The sequence below is a fragment of the Cibotium barometz genome, chromosome 43 (assembly GCF_041138505.1).
Source record: "Cibotium barometz isolate CiBa-2024 chromosome 43, ASM4113850v1, whole genome shotgun sequence".
Taxonomy (NCBI): Eukaryota; Viridiplantae; Streptophyta; class Polypodiopsida; order Cyatheales; family Cibotiaceae; genus Cibotium; species Cibotium barometz.
The window spans coordinates 25,164,531-25,185,535 of record NC_141088.1 but is presented as its reverse complement, the minus strand read 5'-3'; the positions used below and the strand labels follow the sequence as shown (position 1 = coordinate 25,185,535).

Genomic DNA, 21,005 nt, shown 5'->3' with positions numbered 1-21,005 from the left:
TAATTGATTCATAATGGGAAAGAGATAATCCTATCAATTTGGGAAAAGAGGAATAATGGAAACAGCTTAATCTAGTAGAATAATCATAATTAAGTTTATGATTATGGTTAAAATTATGATTCAAATTCATAGTTTAGATTTAAGTTTAAGAATAGATCTTCTATCATATCTGCATTACAATGTTTTGTTCTTTTAAGAAAAATTAAAAATTATCAGTAATAGTAGTAGCGAAGCTATGGCAAAATTTCTAGAAAATATTACATATCTTATTTTATTGATAATGCTAAAAGAGGACTTTCTAGCATATTCTAGGATTGGACATCCTATGCAAAAAGAATGATTTTCATCATATTCATGGGAAATAAATTTTTAGTATTTATGCATAAATATTTAATTAAAAGAAAAGATGAATTTTTGATAAATTTATTTTTATGCAAAAAGAAAAATTCCCACGATAATTGAGATCCAAGTAATTAAATAGTAAAAGAGAAATTTTTGGCATATTTAAAATAATAGATATTTTTATTTAATTTAAAAAAGAGAAATTTTAGATAAATTGATTTTATGCATAAGAATTTTTTAAATGATAAAAGAGGAATTCCCATGACATTTGGAATTCAATGATTTAAATGCAAAAAGAGGGATTTTAAGCATATAAAAAAAGGATATTTGTTTTAATTTAAAAGGAAATTTTATGATATTTTAAGTAGAGAAAGGTTTAAATTAAATTTTGGTGACAAAAGAGGAATTTTCACCATAATTCTACCTAGAAACTTAGGGTTAATAATTAAACTGGTAGAAAGAATATTCTTAGATATTTTAGGTGGATAAATCACCAAATTGATATTTACTCAAAATTAGATTAATGGAAGAAGAGTATTTTTATAAAAACTCGATATTCTCATATAGAACCAATTCTTAATCTATTATGGAATGAAATTCATAAAGTTGGAATTTTCCTTACGGTTAGAAGTTCAGTAGATTTTTATCTTAAAAAAATCCTTAGGAATCAAAGTTAGAAGTAAACCGAATAATTTTAGTTAGATCACGACTGTGAGAGGGGTGGCTAGTAAACTACTTGCCCATCTCTCGAATCTGAATCAAGCAAAAACCTCGTGACCAATTCCAATTCTTGACATACAGGATAGACTACCGTTGAATTAGCATAGTTTTTCCTTAACCAAAATCACCAAGAATCTAGTTGGAAATTCAGTCAAATGATGGGTAGATTACCCTGATAAGAGATCAATGATTCTCATTAAGAAAATCTGGATTAAGGAAAAAGGTTTTGTGGAACCAATCTCGAACCGGGAATTCTACTTGCATAGAACCTCTGTTTTCTTTTAAAGGACTGTTTTACGCTAGAATGCTGGAGAAAGCATTTGGTATGTCATTAACTAAGGAGAGACTTGTTGCAACAACTGGCGGGGAGTCGTCGAGGGATGTCGCTCATGGCAAAGTCTGCCGAGGTCTTGATGACCAGCCTCGGTATGGTAAAAATGGTGCGCTTCTGGTATAATGGGCGAGGACCGATGATGTGGTCCCTGAGTGAAGTGCTAGGACATCTAAGTAGGATCCTAGAGTGTTCTGACCAAGTGATGCACGGGCTCGCGGTTGCTAGGACACCCATGCGTATGTCGAGGAAGATACAGATGAACCGAAAGAATGACTTTTGTGAATGGATTTTTGATATTGGATCTCGTTAGTTGACCAGCTGGTCTTTAACGAAGAGTCTGGATGATATATTTTGTAAAACAATGGACTCAATATTTTGAAGAATTATGATCAGTAATACTATGATTTCATTGAAAGATTGTTTTAAAGACAACCGAATCTGTTAAAATGGTAATTTCATATTGGGTGTGTAAGTGGTATGACTACCTTGAATTTTGCTTGAAACGTCGGCTAGGGGGCTTGAGAACTTTTTTCTCGGTACCCAGGGCAAAACAGAACCAAATTTTATAAAGAAATTCCACCAATACAGTGGTTGGGCGGTTGGCTAACCCATTAGGCTAGATCGGGGGATTTCTGCGATACAAATAGTTACGATTAAGTTAAGTTAGAATAAGTCCTAGTAGGAAGGCCCTTGTTCTGTGGGAGGGAATCAGCGGCGGCTGTGCCTTGCTAAAAGAGGAAAAAAGTGGTGATTTTATGGACCAAGTGCAAGTCTCTTCCTTGATCTGAACATATGACTTTCGGGTTCGGTCGGATCAGTTTGGTTAGTTAAGACTTTGACTTGTTAGATCAATTCTCCCGTTAAATGATTTTCTTGGTGGAATCGCCTGTGCCTTCCAGACGAGGGAAGTTTTTTCGGGTTCAGTTTCAGAGGAACCGCTGGGCTAGTCTCTTGTCCGGATATCCGTGGGCGAGGCCCCGAGTGTGGATCCCTGCCCCGCGCAAGAGGCTGATGTTGCTTCCGCTGCCAACACCCTCGGAGGGGGCATCGCGGAGGGGACGGGGGTCTCACAAAAACCACATGAAATATGATGTCACAATCTTTCATCTTTTCATATATTTAAATAGGCTCCTAACATTCTTATGGATGAGAGACAAAAACAAACAAGGGCTCCAAGGCATGAGAGGAGGCAAGTGGCAAGATGCACTTTTCATATATTTAAATAGGCTCCTAACATTCTTATGGATGAGAGACAAAAACAAACAAGAGCTCCAAGGCATGAGAGGAGGCAAGTGGCAAGATGCACTTTTCTTTAAGTGGCAGATGTGTAAAACTAAGTCAATACAAGAATTCAAGCATGCCAACACATTGAAGACAACCCCAATGCTTAAAACACAATGCTATGTGTCTAAAGTCAAATAAAGGAGGGAAGGGTTGGTGTGAACAGGATTGTCCAAGGCATGAAAGGAAGAAGGGTGCATTGAATGGTGGGATGCCAACCCACATTGGGTGAATTGAAGAGTCCACCCAATGTGGACATGATGCTCATTCTTTTGAGGAGCAAAGAGTGGGTGAGTCAGGTTTGTTCATCTCAAGGCAAGAAAGGCATCATAGATGAGTCCATAGGCATCTCAAGGCAAGAAAGGCGTCATAGATGAGTCCATAGGCATGGCTGAACTTTTGCAAGAGTGTCTTAGACTTGGAAATTGAAGGCTTGGTCAAGGTACTTTGGCCTTCAAGTGAAACTGATTACTCAACAAACTTGACTTGGGGAGGCCTTGAAAGGGGCTTTGAAGCCCACTTTAACCTTCAAAGTTTTTAACATTGTCCATAGGAAGAAAGGCATTCTTCTCCTTTCAGCTTTTAGCTTATCCGAGGCTACCATCTTCACGCTAATGAATTATTCATTTGCCTTTTCAACATCATTGCCTTCTCTCATGTGCTCATCTTCTCCATACTCCTCTACAGCTCCCTCTTCACTCATCCTCCCAAGCATTCCCTCTAGCTTCTCCACTACATTTTCCTTCACACATTGATCACCATTCTAGCATCTGGCTTTCATTCGTTCGCCTGAACTTAGGTTGAAGATCAAGGCTCCATCGCTGACGACTCCACTTCTCCATTGACAAAAGCTCATTTTGATCCCCCCCGTCCCCAATCTGCCCATCAGAAGGATCAATTCTCTGGATCAGAAGGCGATCTGCTGTATGCGCCCAGATCTGGAGCTTTCACAGGCTTTCTAGAGCATTTTGGGTGATGGACTCTGATGTGGGCAAGCTCTTCATCGGTGGCATTTCTTGGGAGACCACAGAGGAGAAGCTGAAGAGCTACTTCAGAGCTTATGGCGAAGTGGTGGAGGCAGTGATCATGAAAGATAGGGCCACTGGAAGAGCTAGAGGCTTCGGATTTGTGGTCTTTGCAGACCCAGTAGTCGCAGACAGAGTTGTACAAGATAAACACGCCATTGATGGAAGACAGGTGGGTTCCTTTTGTGTGTGTACTATTTATTTGTTCTGCAGTTGAGTTTTATTAAAACTAGAGCAGCTTCTGCTTGATCCTTTCTAGGTGGAAGCTAAAAAGGCAGTACCCAGAGATGAACAGCAAAATGTTGCCAGAAGCAACAATGGTGGGCTTGCGCCAATGCATCAGGCCAGGACTAAGAAGATTTTTGTGGGTGGTTTAGCAGCTACTGTGACCGAACATGATTTCAGAATGTATTTTGATCAGTTTGGTACCATTACTGATGTGGTTGTAATGTATGACCATGGCACACAGAGGCCACGCGGCTTCGGCTTCATCACTTATGATTCCGAAGATGCAGTGGACAGGGTCCTCCAGGAATCATTCCATGAATTGAAGGGGAAAATGGTGGAAGTGAAACGTGCGATCCCCAAGGAAATGTCACCTAGCCCTATTCGGAACAATGGGGGGGGATTGAGTGCAGGACTAAGGGGAGGAGGGCCTTATGGAGGTGGATATGGACAGTTCAATTCAAGTCCAGTAGGACCTTTTGGAGCTCGGATGGATAGCAGATATAGTCATTTTCCAGGAGTTGGCTACTCGCCTTATGGAGCAGTAGGTTATGGTAGTAATAGGAGCTTCAGTGCTGCAATGAATGCCACTTATAATGGTAGTCCTTATGGAGGAGGGAGTGTAAACTTTGGCAGAAGTGGTGGTCATGAAGGTGCCCTCAATTCGGGTGGTATTTTTGGAGGAAGTGGAGGTGGTTACGGAAGCAGTCCTGCAGGTACTGTGTATGGTAGTAGCACACCTGGAAGAAATCTATGGAGCAGTGGAGCTGTTGGCTATGGGAGCAATAACTCAGCAGGAGGTTACGGATACAGTGGGGGATCCAGCATGAGTGGCTATGGTGGAGTAGGAATTCGGGGTTCAGCCCAAAGTCCTAGCAGCAGTGCTGGGTATGGTAACAGCACCATTGGCTATGGTAGCAGCGATGGCGCATATGGATCCAGCAATGTGGGCTATGGTGGACGTGGTAGTGGTTATAGGAGCTCATTAGGTGGCTATGGTTTAGCAGGTGGCTCAAATCCTGATATTGGTGCTTATGAAGGTGGTTACGGAGATCTATATAATAATTTGGGATATCAAGAGACCACACGGAAATCATCAGCTGGGGCTGACACTTTTAACTCGGCCAATATTGGAGGATTAGGATTTGGAGGTTATGGTTTGGGTGATAGTAATAGCGATGAAGTTGCAGCTGGAGGTTACAGCGGTGGATATGCCACTGGAAGGCAATCTTATCGAGGTGAGTGTTTTTTGCATTTATATGTAATCTGCGTGATAAGACTCTTAATTTCCTATTGATATCAGAAGTGCATGTTAAAGATGAGCTTTAATGTGACTTGGCATCTGTGAGAATGCATCCTCAAGATTTAGAACGTTACAGCCTATGCTCCTTCCGGTTTGGGATCCTTTTTTTCTTTTCTTGGGGCAATCTAGTTGCCTGCAATCACAGGTCCCTTCCCTTGATGCAGCCCATCCCAATTTTGTTAATCCAACTGTGCTGGATTAGGGGGTTCACAAATTGGCCTATCCATTCAAATTTCAACCCCAAAAACCAAGGTCCTCTAAATTAACCAATTTGTGGAAATCTCGAGTCTTGCACCTTATGTATCACCTTGTCACCTATGCCTTTTGATGCAACTGCATTTCCAGCCCCCTCTTATGAATGAACACCAAGTAGTTAGCAAAATGATCCTTAAGGGATGCTATTATAACAACTTATCTGTCGTGCTAGTACTATAGCAAAGTTGGCAAAGTGCTTCCTATGAGTAGATCGCAACTCCTAATCAGTGTTGGGTATTTTATAGTCTCGTGTACATGTGTGTACCTCTGTTTATGTACCCGTATGTGTGTGTGTGTGAACACTCACTTATGTGTGTGAACCCACCCTTAGGTGGTGGATAAGGTATTATGTGTGTTTAGTAAGGAGGGATGTCAATGACAATGCCATGTGCCACTCACCTAGTGTGATCTATGTGAGTCAAAAGAGAAGGTTTGCGACCTATAACAGCATGTACTTGGTCTACTTGAAAATCACTCAATCTAATCAATCCACATTTAGTCTTGCAATCATCTCTCTCAAGCACATTGAGTTTCTCTCTCTTCTCTCTCTCTCTACAGCAACACATACATGAAGTTCTATCCTCCATAGCCTCTACCTTAGGCTTGTAACCTGTGTGAGAAATCTGTGCTACTGCTGTAAATCCGAAAACAGAGAATAAAACAGCATATATGTGTAGACAATAGATTGCAAATGATCAAGAACCTGAATATGAATGAAGGTATAGCACGAGGGAGGCGTGAGTGTTGGTATGTACAAGTCAGTGTTGAAATTAGAGAGGATATGATGTGGGAAATAGGCACCTATTTATATAGGTCCTCATGAGCTGGTCGGCCAGGTCCTATAGGTTGACTTGGACAAAAATCCATAAAATGCTGAAAAATGCTAAAACAGGCACCTAAAAATAGTGCAAGAATAGCAGATAAAATATGCAGTGCAAGGTCATAAATGGGCCTAATACAAGCATATAGGGAGTCCATCTGGGGATGAATAACATTTCCTCAGCGCCAGATGGGCGGACCAATGCCGACACGCTAAAGTAAGACCTCCAAAGAAGTAGGAGGGAGTGGTTTGGTGAAGAGATCTGCAAGGTTGTCCTTGGTAGAACAATACACCAAGCGAAGAAGACCAAGTTGATCCAGTGTCCAACAAAATGATAATGCACTTCGATATGTTTGGATCGACCACGAATCACCGGGTTTTGTGCCAAATCAATAGCACTTTGGGAGTGCGAGAAAATTGTGACAAGAGAATCCTATGCACATCATAAATGTTCCAAAATCTACTGAGCTCTGGTGACACGGGTGCTGCGTACTTGATATGATGCCGATGATGAAGATAAGCAGAAAGTGGGCTGCCGTCCCGATGGTGTGATGTAGCAGTGAGTGGGCTACTGTCCTGATGGTGAGAGCTGAGGCAAAAATGTTGATATGCTCTATGTATAGCAAAGGGGGCTGTTGTCCCATGGGCTGTGGTAAAACACAGATTATATGCTGATGTAAGCACTGATGTGAGCCCTGAAGCAAGCATTGATGATAGGCTGATGTAAACGCTGATGTAAGCCCCGATGTAAGCGCTGATGTAAAACGGAAGTGCTAATGTAGGTGTTGATGTAGAACGCAGATGACAGTGTTGATGTAAGCCTGATGTAAGCGCTGATGTAAGCCTGATGTAAAACGCTGATGATAGTAGAAGTAAAGCGCTGATGACAACAGAGAGGGCTGCTGTCCCACGGTGGCGTGTAGCAGAGAGTGGGTTGTTGTCTTGAGTAGTGGCCAGATGACAAACACTGAGGTGCTGTCCTGTCAGGCGGAGATGGTGGTGTAGAGCCCAGTAGAAGCAAAAGCAGCAGCAGAGAGAGGTACTGGATATGAGCAATGAAGTGGTACATGAATAATGAATGATAGGCAAGGCTATATATACGAGGTGGGGGGGGGGGTGCTAGTCGGTTAGCCTAAAAGGTGTAGGCCAGCAGCCAAGATAAAAAACCCCAAACAAAACATTAAAATACCCAAAAAAAATATCTTTTTAGGATTGGGAAAAATATTGTTTTCTCACAAACAGTCCTCTGTTTCTGAGACTTCCAAGAAACCATTCTAGATCCAAGCAGAAAACGATGTCCAAAGGTAGATCATCGAGAATCAATACAACCAGCCCAATTAGCATCCACGAATCCCACCAAATCAAAACTACTGGAACAAGTGATACCATAACTAGATGTGCCACGAAGATACCAAAGAACACGCAAAGCATCTTGCTAGTAAGACTGTCGAGCCGCAGAGGAGAATTGACTAAGAATACTCAAGGCATAAGAGGTATCCAGACGAGTGTTGTTGAGGTAGAGCAATGAACCAATCAACTGTCACAATCAACTGTCAGTACTCAGTAAAGGAGAATCATCGTCCTTTGAAAGCTTGGAACTAGGATCCATGGGACAAGAGAGCGGAGTACAATCTGTCAAACCATAAAGAGAAAGCGATTTGCGCACATACTCCTGAGAAATAAAAATGCAATCATCGCATTGCCATACTTCAAGACCAAGAAGGTAATGAAGTAATCCAATATCAGTCATCTCAAACTGCTATGAAAGTTGAGACTGAACATGAGTGACCAATTGAGAAGCAAATCTTGTAAGGATGAGATCATCCACATATAGCACAATGATACAAATATCACCATTAGAGAGAGACATAAAGGTTTGAATTTGAATAAGCTCTCTCAAAGCTAAGGGAAATCAAGAAGGTATTCGTCTTCTGATACCAAGCACGGGGTGCGTGTTTGAGACTATACAGTGCCTGGTTGAGACTATACAGTGCCTTCTGCAATAAATAAACATGATCTGTGTGTTAGAATTTTGCATCTCAGTGTTCTGGGGCCTTTACCATTTATCTGGGTATTTTATTGTATTTCTCCTATTTATTTGTCTTGTGAGCAGTCGGCTAGCCCTAGAGGCAGTCGGCCAGCTCACTGATGCACTATATAAAGAGTTCCCCATTATTCACTCTTTCATCCAATTCCCTTGCACATAGTTTAACACTCAGTTGCTGGCCATTGCCATTGTAAAGCTTTACTGCTGTTATAAAAGGTGATCTTGTCCAACTCTCTCATTCTACTTTGCACTCTCTCATATGTTTATTGTTTATGCTATCATTCGCTTAGGTCCAGGTTGCTCCAAACTCTGCAAATCTGCCCACCTTTCACTCCTTTTGATGTGCATTTTTCTCCACATCTCTCCCGGTTGCAGATTTGTGACAACAATGACCGCGTTTCCCCAACAGTGCTGCGTTTTCAGTGTTAGCACTTTCATCCCCAGTTTCTGCTCTGTATGGTGCCCATTTGGTCCCCTTTTGCATGGCCCTTGCTTGTGGGCTGGCCACCCCTTTTTTAGTATTTTTCTGGGATTTTTCCCAGCCATTCTGGCATTTTTCTAGGGAGCCATGTCCAACAGCTCCAGTCGGCCTGTTTCTATGCTCCAGTCGGCCAGCTCTTCCCCACTATAAATAGTGGGTGCTGGCCTCTCATTTTTCATAGAGTCTTGTACTTATTTGCTCCCTCACTTATGAGACTATCACTGTCTCTTGCTTGGGACTGCTTTGGTTCAGTATATTCAGCATAGTTTGCTCCATATCTCTCTCTCTCTTGCACTCTCTGTTCAGCACATTCTAGTGCCACTCTGCTTCCGCTCTGTGCACTCTTTCATGGTATCATCGCTCTAGGTTTAGCAACCTTTCTGCTGCCCCAGATTCAGCCCTGTTTTCAGCACCACCTCCTCTGCGTTTTCTTCCAGATCCTTAGCTTTTGCTGCTGCGTTTTCTGGACAGCACTCTGCTGGTCGTTTTTTCTTCAGATTGGCTTCACCGATTCAGCCGTCTGGGTCTTGGAGATCAGCGTTTCATTGCCCACTTGGAGATTGGACTGCAGGCGGCCTGTTTTCTACAGGACAGCACTTCTTCATTGCTGCGTTTTCCTCTCCAGTGGTTCTTTCCCTTTGCAGAGGGGGCTTGTGGTGTTGCAGGCTTTGGTGGCACTCTTGGTACATGCGGAGGACACCTTTTCTTCAGAGATTGTGCATTTCTTGAGATTGAGCCCAAGCTCTTGTGATGGGTGCTCCCACTTCTCTTCATATGTTTGCTGAGTCTGCCAAGTTGGATGGTTCCAACTACACCCTATGGAAGGTGAAGGTGAAATCGGCCTTGCGTGGCGTGGATCTCTGGGATTGGCTTGTTACACCAGCCAATGCCACCCCTCCCACCCTTGCTTCCGGTGGTGTGACTCAGGCACAGATTGATATTTGGCAGTCGAATGATCGACATGTTTTCTCCTTCCTGATGTTGAACTGTCAGGATGCTGTTCTCTCTCATGTGCGTACAGCTGATGCTGCACATGAAGTTTGGAAGGCTTTTGCAGATCTCTATGAGATTAAGTCTCCGGGTCGGATTTTGGCATTGGAAAAGCAACTTATGAACTTATCAGTTTCCGCGTTTCCATCTTTATCTGCTTTCATCTCGAAGATGAAAGATCTCCAGGACGAGCTTGCTGTTTGTGGCAAGGACATCTCCACAGAGGATATGGCTATTCGGCTGCTCTCCAAACTTCCAGAGAGGTTTGATGCATACTTTCAGTCTCTGGTTTCTTCTCCTCGTCCTGTTCCAGTTACTTGGGAGGAAGTTCTCCCCTCCATTATGCAGATAGAGTCTCGCTTTGAGGAGCGGACTGGCACCTCCGGTGGCCCTGATGGAGCTTTGGCAGCACGAGATAAAGGGAAGTCTCAACAAAAGAAAGGTAAAGGGGGTTCTGACAAGAACTCCAAGGATTCCGATAAGGATAAAGATAACAAATCTTCAAAGAATAAGGACATTGAATGTCATTATTGTGGCAAGAAGGGTCACAAGTCACCCCAATGTCACAAGAAGAAGCGTGATGAAGCAGCAAAGAACTCTTCCTCAACGGCGGTGTCTCAACCCAAGAAGGATGATGGAATTCTTCTCTTAGCAGGTACTCGGCGTATACTTGCTCTTGTGACTTCTCAGTCACGGTCTTGGATTGTTGATAGCGGTGCTACTGCTCATATGACACCCCACCGAGATTGGTTCGAGGACTTCACTGCCAGAACAGGCGAGATCACTCTGGGTGATTCTTCTTCTGTGCCAGTGCATGGTCATGGCACTATCCCCATCTTCCGCTCTGAAGAGGACAAGAGGTACTTCTCTGACGTTCTGTATATTCTAGATTTGGCTTTTAACCTTTTGTCAGTGAGTGCTCTTACAGCTCAGGGTGCGGAGGTGATCTTTTCTCGTTATGAGATTACCATTCGTGATAAAGCGACTGGTAGCATCTTGGCTCAGGGAGTCCAAGATAGTGGTCTCTACAAACTGACCACTCTGCTTTCTTCTGGTGCTTCTTCTGCTCTTTGGCATGCTCGGTTTGGCCATTTGAGCTATCAGCTTCTGCAGCGAGCTTCGAAGGATGGGTTGGTTGATGGATTACCAACCATCAAGGCTCCGTCTTCTCCTTGTTCCTCTCGTTTACAGGGGAAGCAGCACCGAGCCGCCTTTCCGAAGGAGGCGACACACAGATCTTCGACATCACTTGCTCTCATTCATGCAGACTTATGTGGTCCTATGAGTACCGCGTCTTTGAGTAAGGCGTTGTACATGCTCGTGATGGTGGATGATTTTACCAGATATACTTGGGTTTTCTTTCTGAAGACCAAGGATGAGACTTTTCATCACTTCTGTGATTGGAAAGCCGAGGTGGAAAAAGAGACCGGTCACTCGGTCAAGGCTCTCAGGACCGATGGAGGGGGTGAGTTTACATCCTAGGAGTTTAAGCAATATTGCAAGACACATGGCATTCGGAGACAGCTTACTACAGCATATACTCCATCTCAGAATGGAGTTGCCGAGAGGAAGAATAGGACCATTATGGAGATGGCCCGTGCTATGCTTGAGCATTCTTCATTACCTCGACGTTTCTGGGCTGAGGCGGCTTCCACTGCTGTCTACATTCAGAATAGGTCTCCTACTGCTGCTCTTCCCGACAAAACTCCATATGAGGCTTTCCATGGTGAGAAGCCCTCCGTTGTTCATTTCCGGATATTTGGATGTACGGCGTATGTTCATGTGCCTAAGGAGCACCGCTCCAAGTTGGACTCGAAGTCTCAGCGCATGACTTTTCTCGGATACAGCACTGTGTCCAAAGCATATCGTCTTTATGATCCTCAAACCGGTAAAGTTGTTGTGAGCCGTGATGTGGTGTTCGACGAGACTCCTACATCTTCAGAGGGGGGTGGTGAGCTTCTTCTTCCTGCACCTCCTTCTCCTCCTCCTCCTCCTCCTCCTGCTCCCGCTGTTACTGTTACACCTCCAGCTGAGGATTCTCAGTCAGATGATGATGACCCTGCTCCTCCTCCGGCGAGTTTGAGCAGATCTGTACCTGGTTGGTATTATCAGACAGTTCGTGACTCTGGGTTACGTCAGCTTCCTTCTGCTCCTCCGCTTGGTTCTCTTCGGCGTTCTTCCAGAGTTACAGGGAAACATATTCATGAGGGCAACATGTTTGTTAATTATGCTCTTATGTCTACAATCATTAATGGTCCTTCTGATCTCACTTCTGTAGATGAGGCTCTTTCACATGAGTCTTGGCGTCATGCTATGCAGACAGAGCTGGATGCTATCGAACGGAATGGCACTTGGATTTTGGTGCCTCGGCCTCTGCAGCGTAAGGTGATTGGTGTGCGTTGGATTTTCAAATCAAAGTTCCGAGCTGATGGCAGCTTGGACAAGCACAAGGCGAGGTTGGTTGCCAAGGGTTATGCTCAGCGCCCTGGTGTCGACTTCGATGAGACTTTCGCTCCAACGGCCCGAATGACTACCATTCGCACCGTTCTTGCACTTGCAGGACATCATAGATGGCCCGTTTTCCAGATGGACGTCAAGTCGGCTTTCTTGAATGGAGAGCTTACACAGGAGGTTTATGTTGATCAGCCGCCAGGATTTGTTGTTCCGGGCAAACAGGATCATGTGTACCGGCTGAAGAAGGCTTTATATGGTCTAAAGCAGGCTCCGCGGGCTTGGTACCAGCGGATTGATGAGTTCTTTCAGAAGCTCGGCCTGCGCCGTTCTCATGCAGATTCGAACCTTTATATCCTCCTTGAAAGGGGGTTGATTGTTATCATTGTGGTCTATGTTGATGACCTCATCTTTACAGGTTCTTATTCTGTGCGGATCCGTTCTGTTATGGATGCTTTGGAGACAGAGTTTGAGATGACGGATCTGGGCCTCTTGCACTATTTTCTTGGCTTTGAGATTTGGCAGACCTCGAAGGGCATTTTCTTCTCTCAGCAGAAGTACACTCGAGAGATTCTCGACAGATTTCAGATGACTGGGTGCAAACCAGTATCTTCTCCTTTGGATATTGGTGAGAAGCTTTCTTCACTTGATGCTTCTCCAGGGACTGATCAGGGACAGTATCGGGTTCTCGTCGGTTGTTTGGTATGGTTGACCTACTCCCGATTGGACATATGCTTCGCAGTCAGTTTATTGAGTTCCTTCTCATCCAAACCCCGTCAGCAGCATTGGCGGTGTGCTCTCAGAGTTCTTCGGTACTTACGTGGCACTCTGGATTTTGGCATCTTTTATGGCCAAGGACGCACTCTTGTTGGATGGTCTGACTCAGACTGGGCTGGAGATCCAGATACACGGCGTTCGACCACTGGTTGTGTTTTTTCACTTGGGTCTGGAGCCATTTCTTGGAGCAGTAAAAAGCAGCCTACTGTGGCGCTTTCCTCTACCGAGGCGGAGTACCGTGCAGTTTGCTATGCTGCATGTGAGGCGATATGGTTGCGGAGATTATTGGAGGAGCTTGGCTGTCCTCCTACCGGATCTACTCTTCTTTGGTGTGACAATCAGAGTTGCATCGCCATCGCCAAGAACCCTGTGTTTCATGCTCGTACGAAACACATTGAGATTCAGTATCACTATGTTCGTGAACGGGTTCTTGCTGGAGATTTGCGTTTGGAGTATTGTCCTTCCGCGGAGAATGCTGCAGATTTGTTCACCAAGCCGGTTTCTCAGGCTTCCTTGGCTCCTCATCTTCGGATTCTCGGAGTTTGTTCAGCATCTGGTGCTGAGAGGGGGTGTTAACACTTTCATCCCCAGTTTCTGCTCTGTATGGTGCCCATTTGGTCCCCTTTTGCATGGCCCTTGCTTGTGGGCTGGCCACCCCTTTTTTAGTATTTTTTTGGGATTTTTCCCAGCCATTCTGGCATTTTTCTAGGGAGCCATGTCCAACAGCTCCAGTCGGCCTGTTTCTATGCTCCAGTCGGCCAGCTCTTTCCCACTATAAATAGTGGGTGCTGGCCTCTCATTTTTCATAGAGTCTTGTACTTATTTGCTCCCTCACTTATGAGACTATCACTGTCTCTTGCTTGGGACTGCTTTGGTTCAGTATATTCAGCATAGTTTGCTCCATATCTCTCTCTCTCTTGCACTCTCTGTTCAGCACATTCTAGTGCCACTCTGCTTCCGCTCTATGCACTCTTTCATTCAGGTCCAGCCAGCTGGCTTTTTGCTACAGGCCAGTTTTGGTGGTTGCGTTTTCTCCTACAGAGGCAATCCGGCCACTTCACTTGGCTGTGTTTTCTTCGACAGAGGTAAAACTTAAAAGGTGGAGTTGTGGCTGTGTTTTTTGCACCGGCATCTGTTTTTTGGTGAGTTCTTTGCATTTGGCGCTGCCAGACAGGTGGCCCTACATTGTCTTCTTCCTCCACGAGTCCCTGCCCTTCCGGTAGGAGGTTCCCGGTGGATCTTGGACTGTTTGGCTGCTGTCCCGTCTCTTTCTCTCTACAGTTTGAGAGGGGGCTGATTGTTCCTGGTGCCTTGCTTCGTTGGAAAGCACTTGAGAGCTAAGATTTGTTCTTTACTGCTGTGGATATGGCTCCCCCCCGTGTGAACAAAGATGACAAGTTGAAAGGACCCAACTATGCTCATTGAAAGCTTCAGATGCGGGTTTTGTTCATTCACAAGGGTTTGTGGGACATTGTTTAGGGCATTGAAAGGAAGCCCGAGCGTCCTCAAAACTCTAGGAGGTGGACTCAGGATCAAGAGGATGAATTTGCTGTGGAATTACAAGATTGGGAGAATTGGGACTCGAAGGCGCATTCTATGCTTGTGCGGACCATCACCGAGGAGGTCTCACCAACCATGCAAACTCTCACCAGTGCTCATCAGGTGTGGTCAAAATTGGAGGATCTCTTTGCACGAGATTCATTGATGAGGGCAGTTACCTTGCAAGGACAGCTCTACGGCTTGTTATTTCTTGAAGGCAATTCAAGGCAATCTTTTCTCATGAAGGCCAAGGTTATCCATGACCAGTTACTGGCTATGGGTGCTGCTTTGTCCTCTTCTCAGCTGGCTCACCAAGCTTCCTCCGGACTATGATGTTATTTCTCGATCTTTGTGGTGCCAGGTCACATCCACTCAGTTGGATTTTGATGATCTTAGCTCCCTACTTTTGGAGGAGGAGTCTGTTCTCATCTCACAGGGTAAATTGAAGGTGTTAGTCAACAGTTCTGACCAGGCACTTTCCTCAGTTCAAAAGAAAGGTCGGAATCATTGCTTCTCTTGCGAGAAAAGAGGACATCTGTCCAAGGATTGTTTGTCCAAGAAGAAGGACAAGACCAAGGGCAAGGCTTCATCCCAGAGAAAAGGCAAAGATACGACACAGGATAGTGATATAGATTCTAGTACCACTTCTAGGGCTCCCAGAGCGCTTCTGGCTCAGGAGACCCCAGATGGTGTGCTTCTCTAGTACACATGCAATTTTCCCCCATGTGCTTCCAGCCAAAAGAGGCTTGTGGGCGGGAGAGGGGGTGATTACAGCTCCACTTACAGGTGCATGGAGACCGTGATTCGGAGTTCCAAGCATTAGACATCTTTGGTACAACAAAGATTATGAACTGGATCTGTTCCAAGTTCATTGTTCGAGGCTTTTGGAACGTGATGTGTTCCGTCCACTGATGGGGATTATGGGCGCGGTATGTCCAGCACTTCATCATCTATTCATGGAGTTCACTGCACACTTGTGTAGGAATTCGTGGCTAAGCAAAGTTTCTTGTTGTTCGTGGTGGCATCTTGCTTCGAGGAAACAGGTGTGCTCTCTCCAAGGTGATTCCAGTATTTGCGATGCTGGAGGGTCCATGGTTGCATCTTCATCGACTTATCTTCTTCCAACTCTTGCACACACTATGAGCTGCAGAGGGGGTGTTAGAATTGTGCATCTCAGTGTTCTGGGACCTTTACCATTTATTTGGGAATTCTATTGTATTTCTTCTATTTATTTGTCCTGTGAGGTGTCGGCCAGCTCACTGATGCACTATATAAGGAGTTCCCCATTATTCACTCCTTCATCCAATTCCCTTGCACATAGTTCAACACTCTGTTGGCCATTGCCATTGTAAAGCTTTACCCCTATTATAAAAGGTGATCTTGTCCAACTCTCTCATTCTACTTTGCACTCTCTCATATGTTTACTGTTTTAACTTCCGCCTGTGCTATCTCCTTCACACTGTGTCCTTGAATGTCAAATCCTGGAGGTTGCTCAACATATACCTCCTCCTCTAAATCTCTGTTTAGAAAAGCAGATTTAATATCCATCTGAAAGACAAGCCATCCAAAAGGAGCAGCCAAGGCTAAAACAATTTGTATGGTGGTATACTTGGCTGTAGGTGCAAACGTCTCATCAAAGTCCTCGCCAGATTTTTGAGCCTGGCGAGCTTTGTACTTATCCAAAGTACCATTAGAATGAAACTTGGCTTTGAAAATCCATTTGACACTGATGACCTTCCGATGTAATGGGCGTGGAACTAACTTCCAAGTTTTGTTCCGCTCGATATAGAAGACATCTTGGCTTCCATAGCCTGTTGCCATTGCTTCAAAGCAAGGGCCTCCTCGGGAGTCTCGAGCTCATCAATATCCTGTAAGGTACTCATAAGAGCATAATTCATGGTATGACCGAAAGAAGCAAGTTGAGAAGATCTCCGAGGTCCGGAAGACGGAGTAGATGCCTGACAATGCAATTGGCTGTCAGAAAGGCGAGAGTCTTGTAATAATTGTTGGACTCACTGGGGTGGACCAGACCTCCTCTCAAATCTGAAAGAAGAAGGTACTGTTGTAGAAATGGATGCATCCGGGACAATAGTGGATGGAGAAGAAGTAGCCAAATGTGGAGAAGATAATGGAGAGACTGCAGATACTAATGAAGATGATGTAGGAGGCAATCCCGCTCTATGTAAGGGGTTGGACACAGCAGATACAGGGGCTGAAACAGAGGGTACAATGGGCTGAATTGGTGCTAAAGACACCGGAGTCACTGCGGGTGTAGAAGCTCGCTATGGTAGATGAGAAAAAACTCCAATATCGGCTGGAAATGGTTCCAAAATCTGCTCAGAAGAGGGCATGGAAGAAGAATTAAGTCCAAATAATGTCTCATCGAACCTAGCATCTCGAGATATGATGATATCCTCCACATCCGGATCCCAAAACTGGTATCCTTTGGATCTTGAGCTATAGCCTGTGAAAATCAGGAGACATGAACAAAAGCAACATAACCAAAGACATGAAGATGTGATACAGATGGCTTATGTCCAGAAAATGCCCCCTCTGTTGTGAACCTGTCAATCGCCTTCGTGAGTGAGTGGTTTATGAGATAAACAGAAGTAGCCACAACTTCTCCCTAAAATGCAGGGGGAAGACTAGAATGATGTAATAAAGATCTCGGCATCTCCTTCATGGTCCGATTTTTCCTCTCAACTACTCCATTCCGCTGAGGAGTATACAGAACTATTGTCTACCATTGAATGCCTTTCGATGGGAGAAACTCATCAGAGGGTACAAACTCACCACCATTGTCAATCCGCAAGAATGAAACTGTAGAGTGAGAATGATTCTCAACCATGGCTATCCAAGTCCTAAAACTGGCAAAAGCATCAAACATCCGTGCCAATACCCACACATTTTGAGTATAATCATCCACCAAAAGCATGAAATACTTAGCCCCTCCAAGGAACTCAACCTCCATAGGTCCAGCCAAGTTTGCATGTATAAGCTCGAGTTTTGGTGTAGCCTCCTCTAGAAAAGCATCTTTGTGAATCTGTGATGTTTGCCCATCATGCAAGACGAGCATATACGTGGTAATTGTCGGAGCTTAGGTAAACCAAGAACCAACTACTAGGAAGAAATTTTCTGCAAAGAAGAAACAGGTACATGACCCAAGTGTGAATGCCACAAAGAAGTCTCATCAACAAAAACTAAGGCATGAGAAGGAGAGAATTAACTGATGGATATGAGAGTCGGATGAGGGAATCTGTGAGGAGAAATTGGTGATTTTGTAGAGGCCTCCATCATGAACTCCCTTCGCCACAAGTGAGAGTGTCTTTCTTTCAATGACCTCAACCACCTCATCATCAAAATAAACTCCAAGTTCCTTCCGAGCAGCCATATGAACTGAAAACAATTTCTTTGAAAGCCGAGGCACATGTAAAACTTCATGGAGAGTAGCAGATGAACCAAGAGAAACATTACCAATACCAAGAACCGGTGAGAAAGAGCGAACCAAAGAAGAGAGCGGCTGGAGAAGTTATATCTGTGATGACAAGGAAAGTATCCTGTGGAGAGGTATGGGGAGAATCTATAACTTCCATATATGCCACTTTGGCATTGCTCTCGTCCTTTACCTTTTCCTTGCCTTTGTTATCAGAATCCTTGTCAGAATCGTGAGAGTTGTCTTTGGCTTTGGCTGCATGAGAACTGTCACTTTGAGCAAAGGACCATTCCTCCATATGGCTAGACCTGCCACAAAAAGAACACTCCAAGGTTTGTTACCTTTGGTCTCTGTAAGATCCTTCTTGCTCTTTCCTTGGGCAGCTTTGTTGTTGTTGTTGTTGTTACCTCCTCGTCCTCCTTTGTTCTTGCCCTTATCTTTGGCAACAAAAGCAGATTTCGGCTTTCCTTTGCCTCTCATCAAACACTTGTCATGTATAACTCACAACTTCTTCAAAAGATGGAAGAGGTTGGTGAAAGTAAATATGATCTTTGAAGGAATCAAAAGAGGGAGGCAATTTACCAAGCAGCTTGTGGATCGGGTTGTTGATTGAGCTCCCATATTCTTCAAGTTGCCGCTTGATGCGAGTAAAGTCCCCAATGTTATTAGTGATATTGTCAGATCCACTGATGGAAATCTTCTCAAGATTTGCCTCTAGCTTGGCAATCTTCACGGAAGAAACAACACCAAACCTCCTTTGAATCTCAAGCCACATCTGGTGGTTGTAGAGATAAACTGTGCCTGTATGGCAGGAGTCATGCAATGAATGATGATGAGGCGTGCACGAGCATCCAAAACTCCTCGAAAAGCTGGATCCACCAAAGCAAGTGTCATAACTGATGTCCAAACACCAACATCTTCAAGAAGCAATTGGGTATAAAAGGACCAAGTTTGATAATTGGTGGCTGTAAGCTTCATGGAATCACTGCTTTGGGGAGGAGTGTAGGATGGGACATGAGAGAAAGAAGGGGTGAGGTTCTGTAGGAGGGGAGAAACAAGAGAAGAAGTGGTTGGGGGAACCAGGGAGAGGTTACCGATGAAGTGGTAGCTTGGGTTGTAGGGGATAAGATTCCTTGGGAAGAGAAAAGAAGTCTAGAGAAGCTAGAATATTGATCTCCAGAAGCCATATCCTCAAAACGCAGAATCCTCCTCTTCAAATAGGACTAGAAGCCACTAGATCATAGTCACAAGAAACGTTTTGAGGTTTTTCGGGTTTTGTTTCGAAACGTTTCATCCTTCTGCTAAGAAACCGCGAGGTTTCAAAAAATCAATAATTTCTTAAAGTATAAATACTTAAAGAACTTATAGTAGCCATCTAAAAACATAGTGTAATGATGAAAAAATGGTGTCTTCGCACACATCTATGGGAACCATTCTTATTTTGGTGAGACATTATGGCAATTTTGCTTGAGTAGATGCCACAAGTGGTTCAATTTTGGAAATTGAAGAAGAGAAGGTAGAAATTGGAAAAGATTTAAGACATTGAAGGATGGTGTATGAAGAAAAAGGTGATAGAAAAGACGAGAAGAGCAAGGGAGAAGAAGAGGAGAGAAGAAGAGAAAGGAAGAAGAAGAGGAGAGAAGAAGAGAATGAAGGAAGGAGGAGTAGAGGTGAAAGAAGTGGCAGAAGATGGAAAAGGGAAGGAGGGAGGCAGGAGAAGAAGAGGGAAGGAAGGTGATGAGGAGGATATGGAAGAAAAACAAAAATAAAAAATTCCTAGAAAAATCAAGGGGGGAAAAAAACGAAAAACTAAAAGAGGTTTCGAGGTTTTTAAAAACCGTTTTGAGGTTTTGAAAGCTAGAAATAGGTTTTTTTGTTACTATGCACTAGACCTCCTCTAAAACTGAGCACAGTTGAGGATGAAGAAGAAGGAATGCAGGGTGGGAAGGTGGGAAAAAACCAGAAGAGGAGAAAAGAAATGGATCTCCAAGATTTAATGGCACCACAGATGCCGAAAACACAGCTTTGTGAAGAAAAACACAGCCTGATTGAAAAAAACACAGCACAACTGAGAAAACGCAGCTTTTTGATGAAAGACGCAGCTCCTAGATGTAAATGCAGCTCCTAGATCTGAAAACGCAGGTCTTTATGTGCTGAAATCTATAAACAACAGGTTCATGAAGAAAACACAGTTCCTAGAGCAGTTCTAGGCTCTGATACCATGTGTGCTACTGCTGTAAATCTGAAAACAGAGAATAAAACAACATATATGTATAGACAGGAGACTGCAAATGATCAAGAACCTAAATATGAATGAAGGTACAACATGAGGGAGGCCCGTGAGTGCTGGTATGTACAAGTCAGGGCTGAAATCAAAGATGATATGATGTGGGAATGAGGCACCTATTTATATAGGTCCTCAAGACCTGGTTGGCCAGGTCCTATAGGCCTACTTGGACAAAAATCCATAAAATGCTGGAAAATACTAAACAAGGCACCTAAAAATGGTGCAAAAATAGTAGATAAAATATGCAGTGCATGGCGTCATAAATGGGCTAGATACAAGCATGCAGGGAGTCCATTTGGGGATGAACAATATTTCCAACAACCCGAACGCTAAGGCTAATAAGTGGTATCGGAGCCTCGTTGATTGTTTGCTCGAAACTTCGCACCATCATCTCCACTCATTTGCATGGCCCAGGTTGGTGGACCTCATGATATGGTGCTAGTTGGGCTGAGTTGAGTATCGCAGCTCAACCGGTTGGGCAGACCGGAGGGCAAAGACCTTGGCTGAGGCGCCTGCCTCCTAGGTGGCACTGGTCTTGCAGCACCTTGTTGGGCCAAGCCCATTTTTTGGCCCCTCATGTGGCATTTCACACCTGATTGCCCTTGACGCTTTTTTTTTCTAGTGTGCCTCTCCACGTTTTTTTTTCGAGTGCATCTCTGCCTTTTGCGTGTTTCACTGCGTGCTTATCTGTTCCC

At 44.2% G+C, this 21,005-nt stretch overlaps 1 protein-coding gene across 1 annotated transcript in view; it reads left to right on the top strand.

The window, feature by feature from the left end:
- Window positions 1-3,226: 3,226 nt before the first annotated feature.
- LOC147613719 (uncharacterized) overlaps window positions 3,227-21,005 on the top strand; it is a 40,704-nt gene continuing 22,925 nt past the window's right edge. The window contains exons 1-2 of the mRNA XM_086781687.1: window positions 3,227-3,874; window positions 3,962-5,165. Coding sequence (XP_086637813.1) covers window positions 3,653-3,874; window positions 3,962-5,165 — 1,426 coding nt within the window. The 5' untranslated portion in view covers window positions 3,227-3,652. The remainder of the gene's footprint in view (window positions 3,875-3,961; window positions 5,166-21,005) is intronic.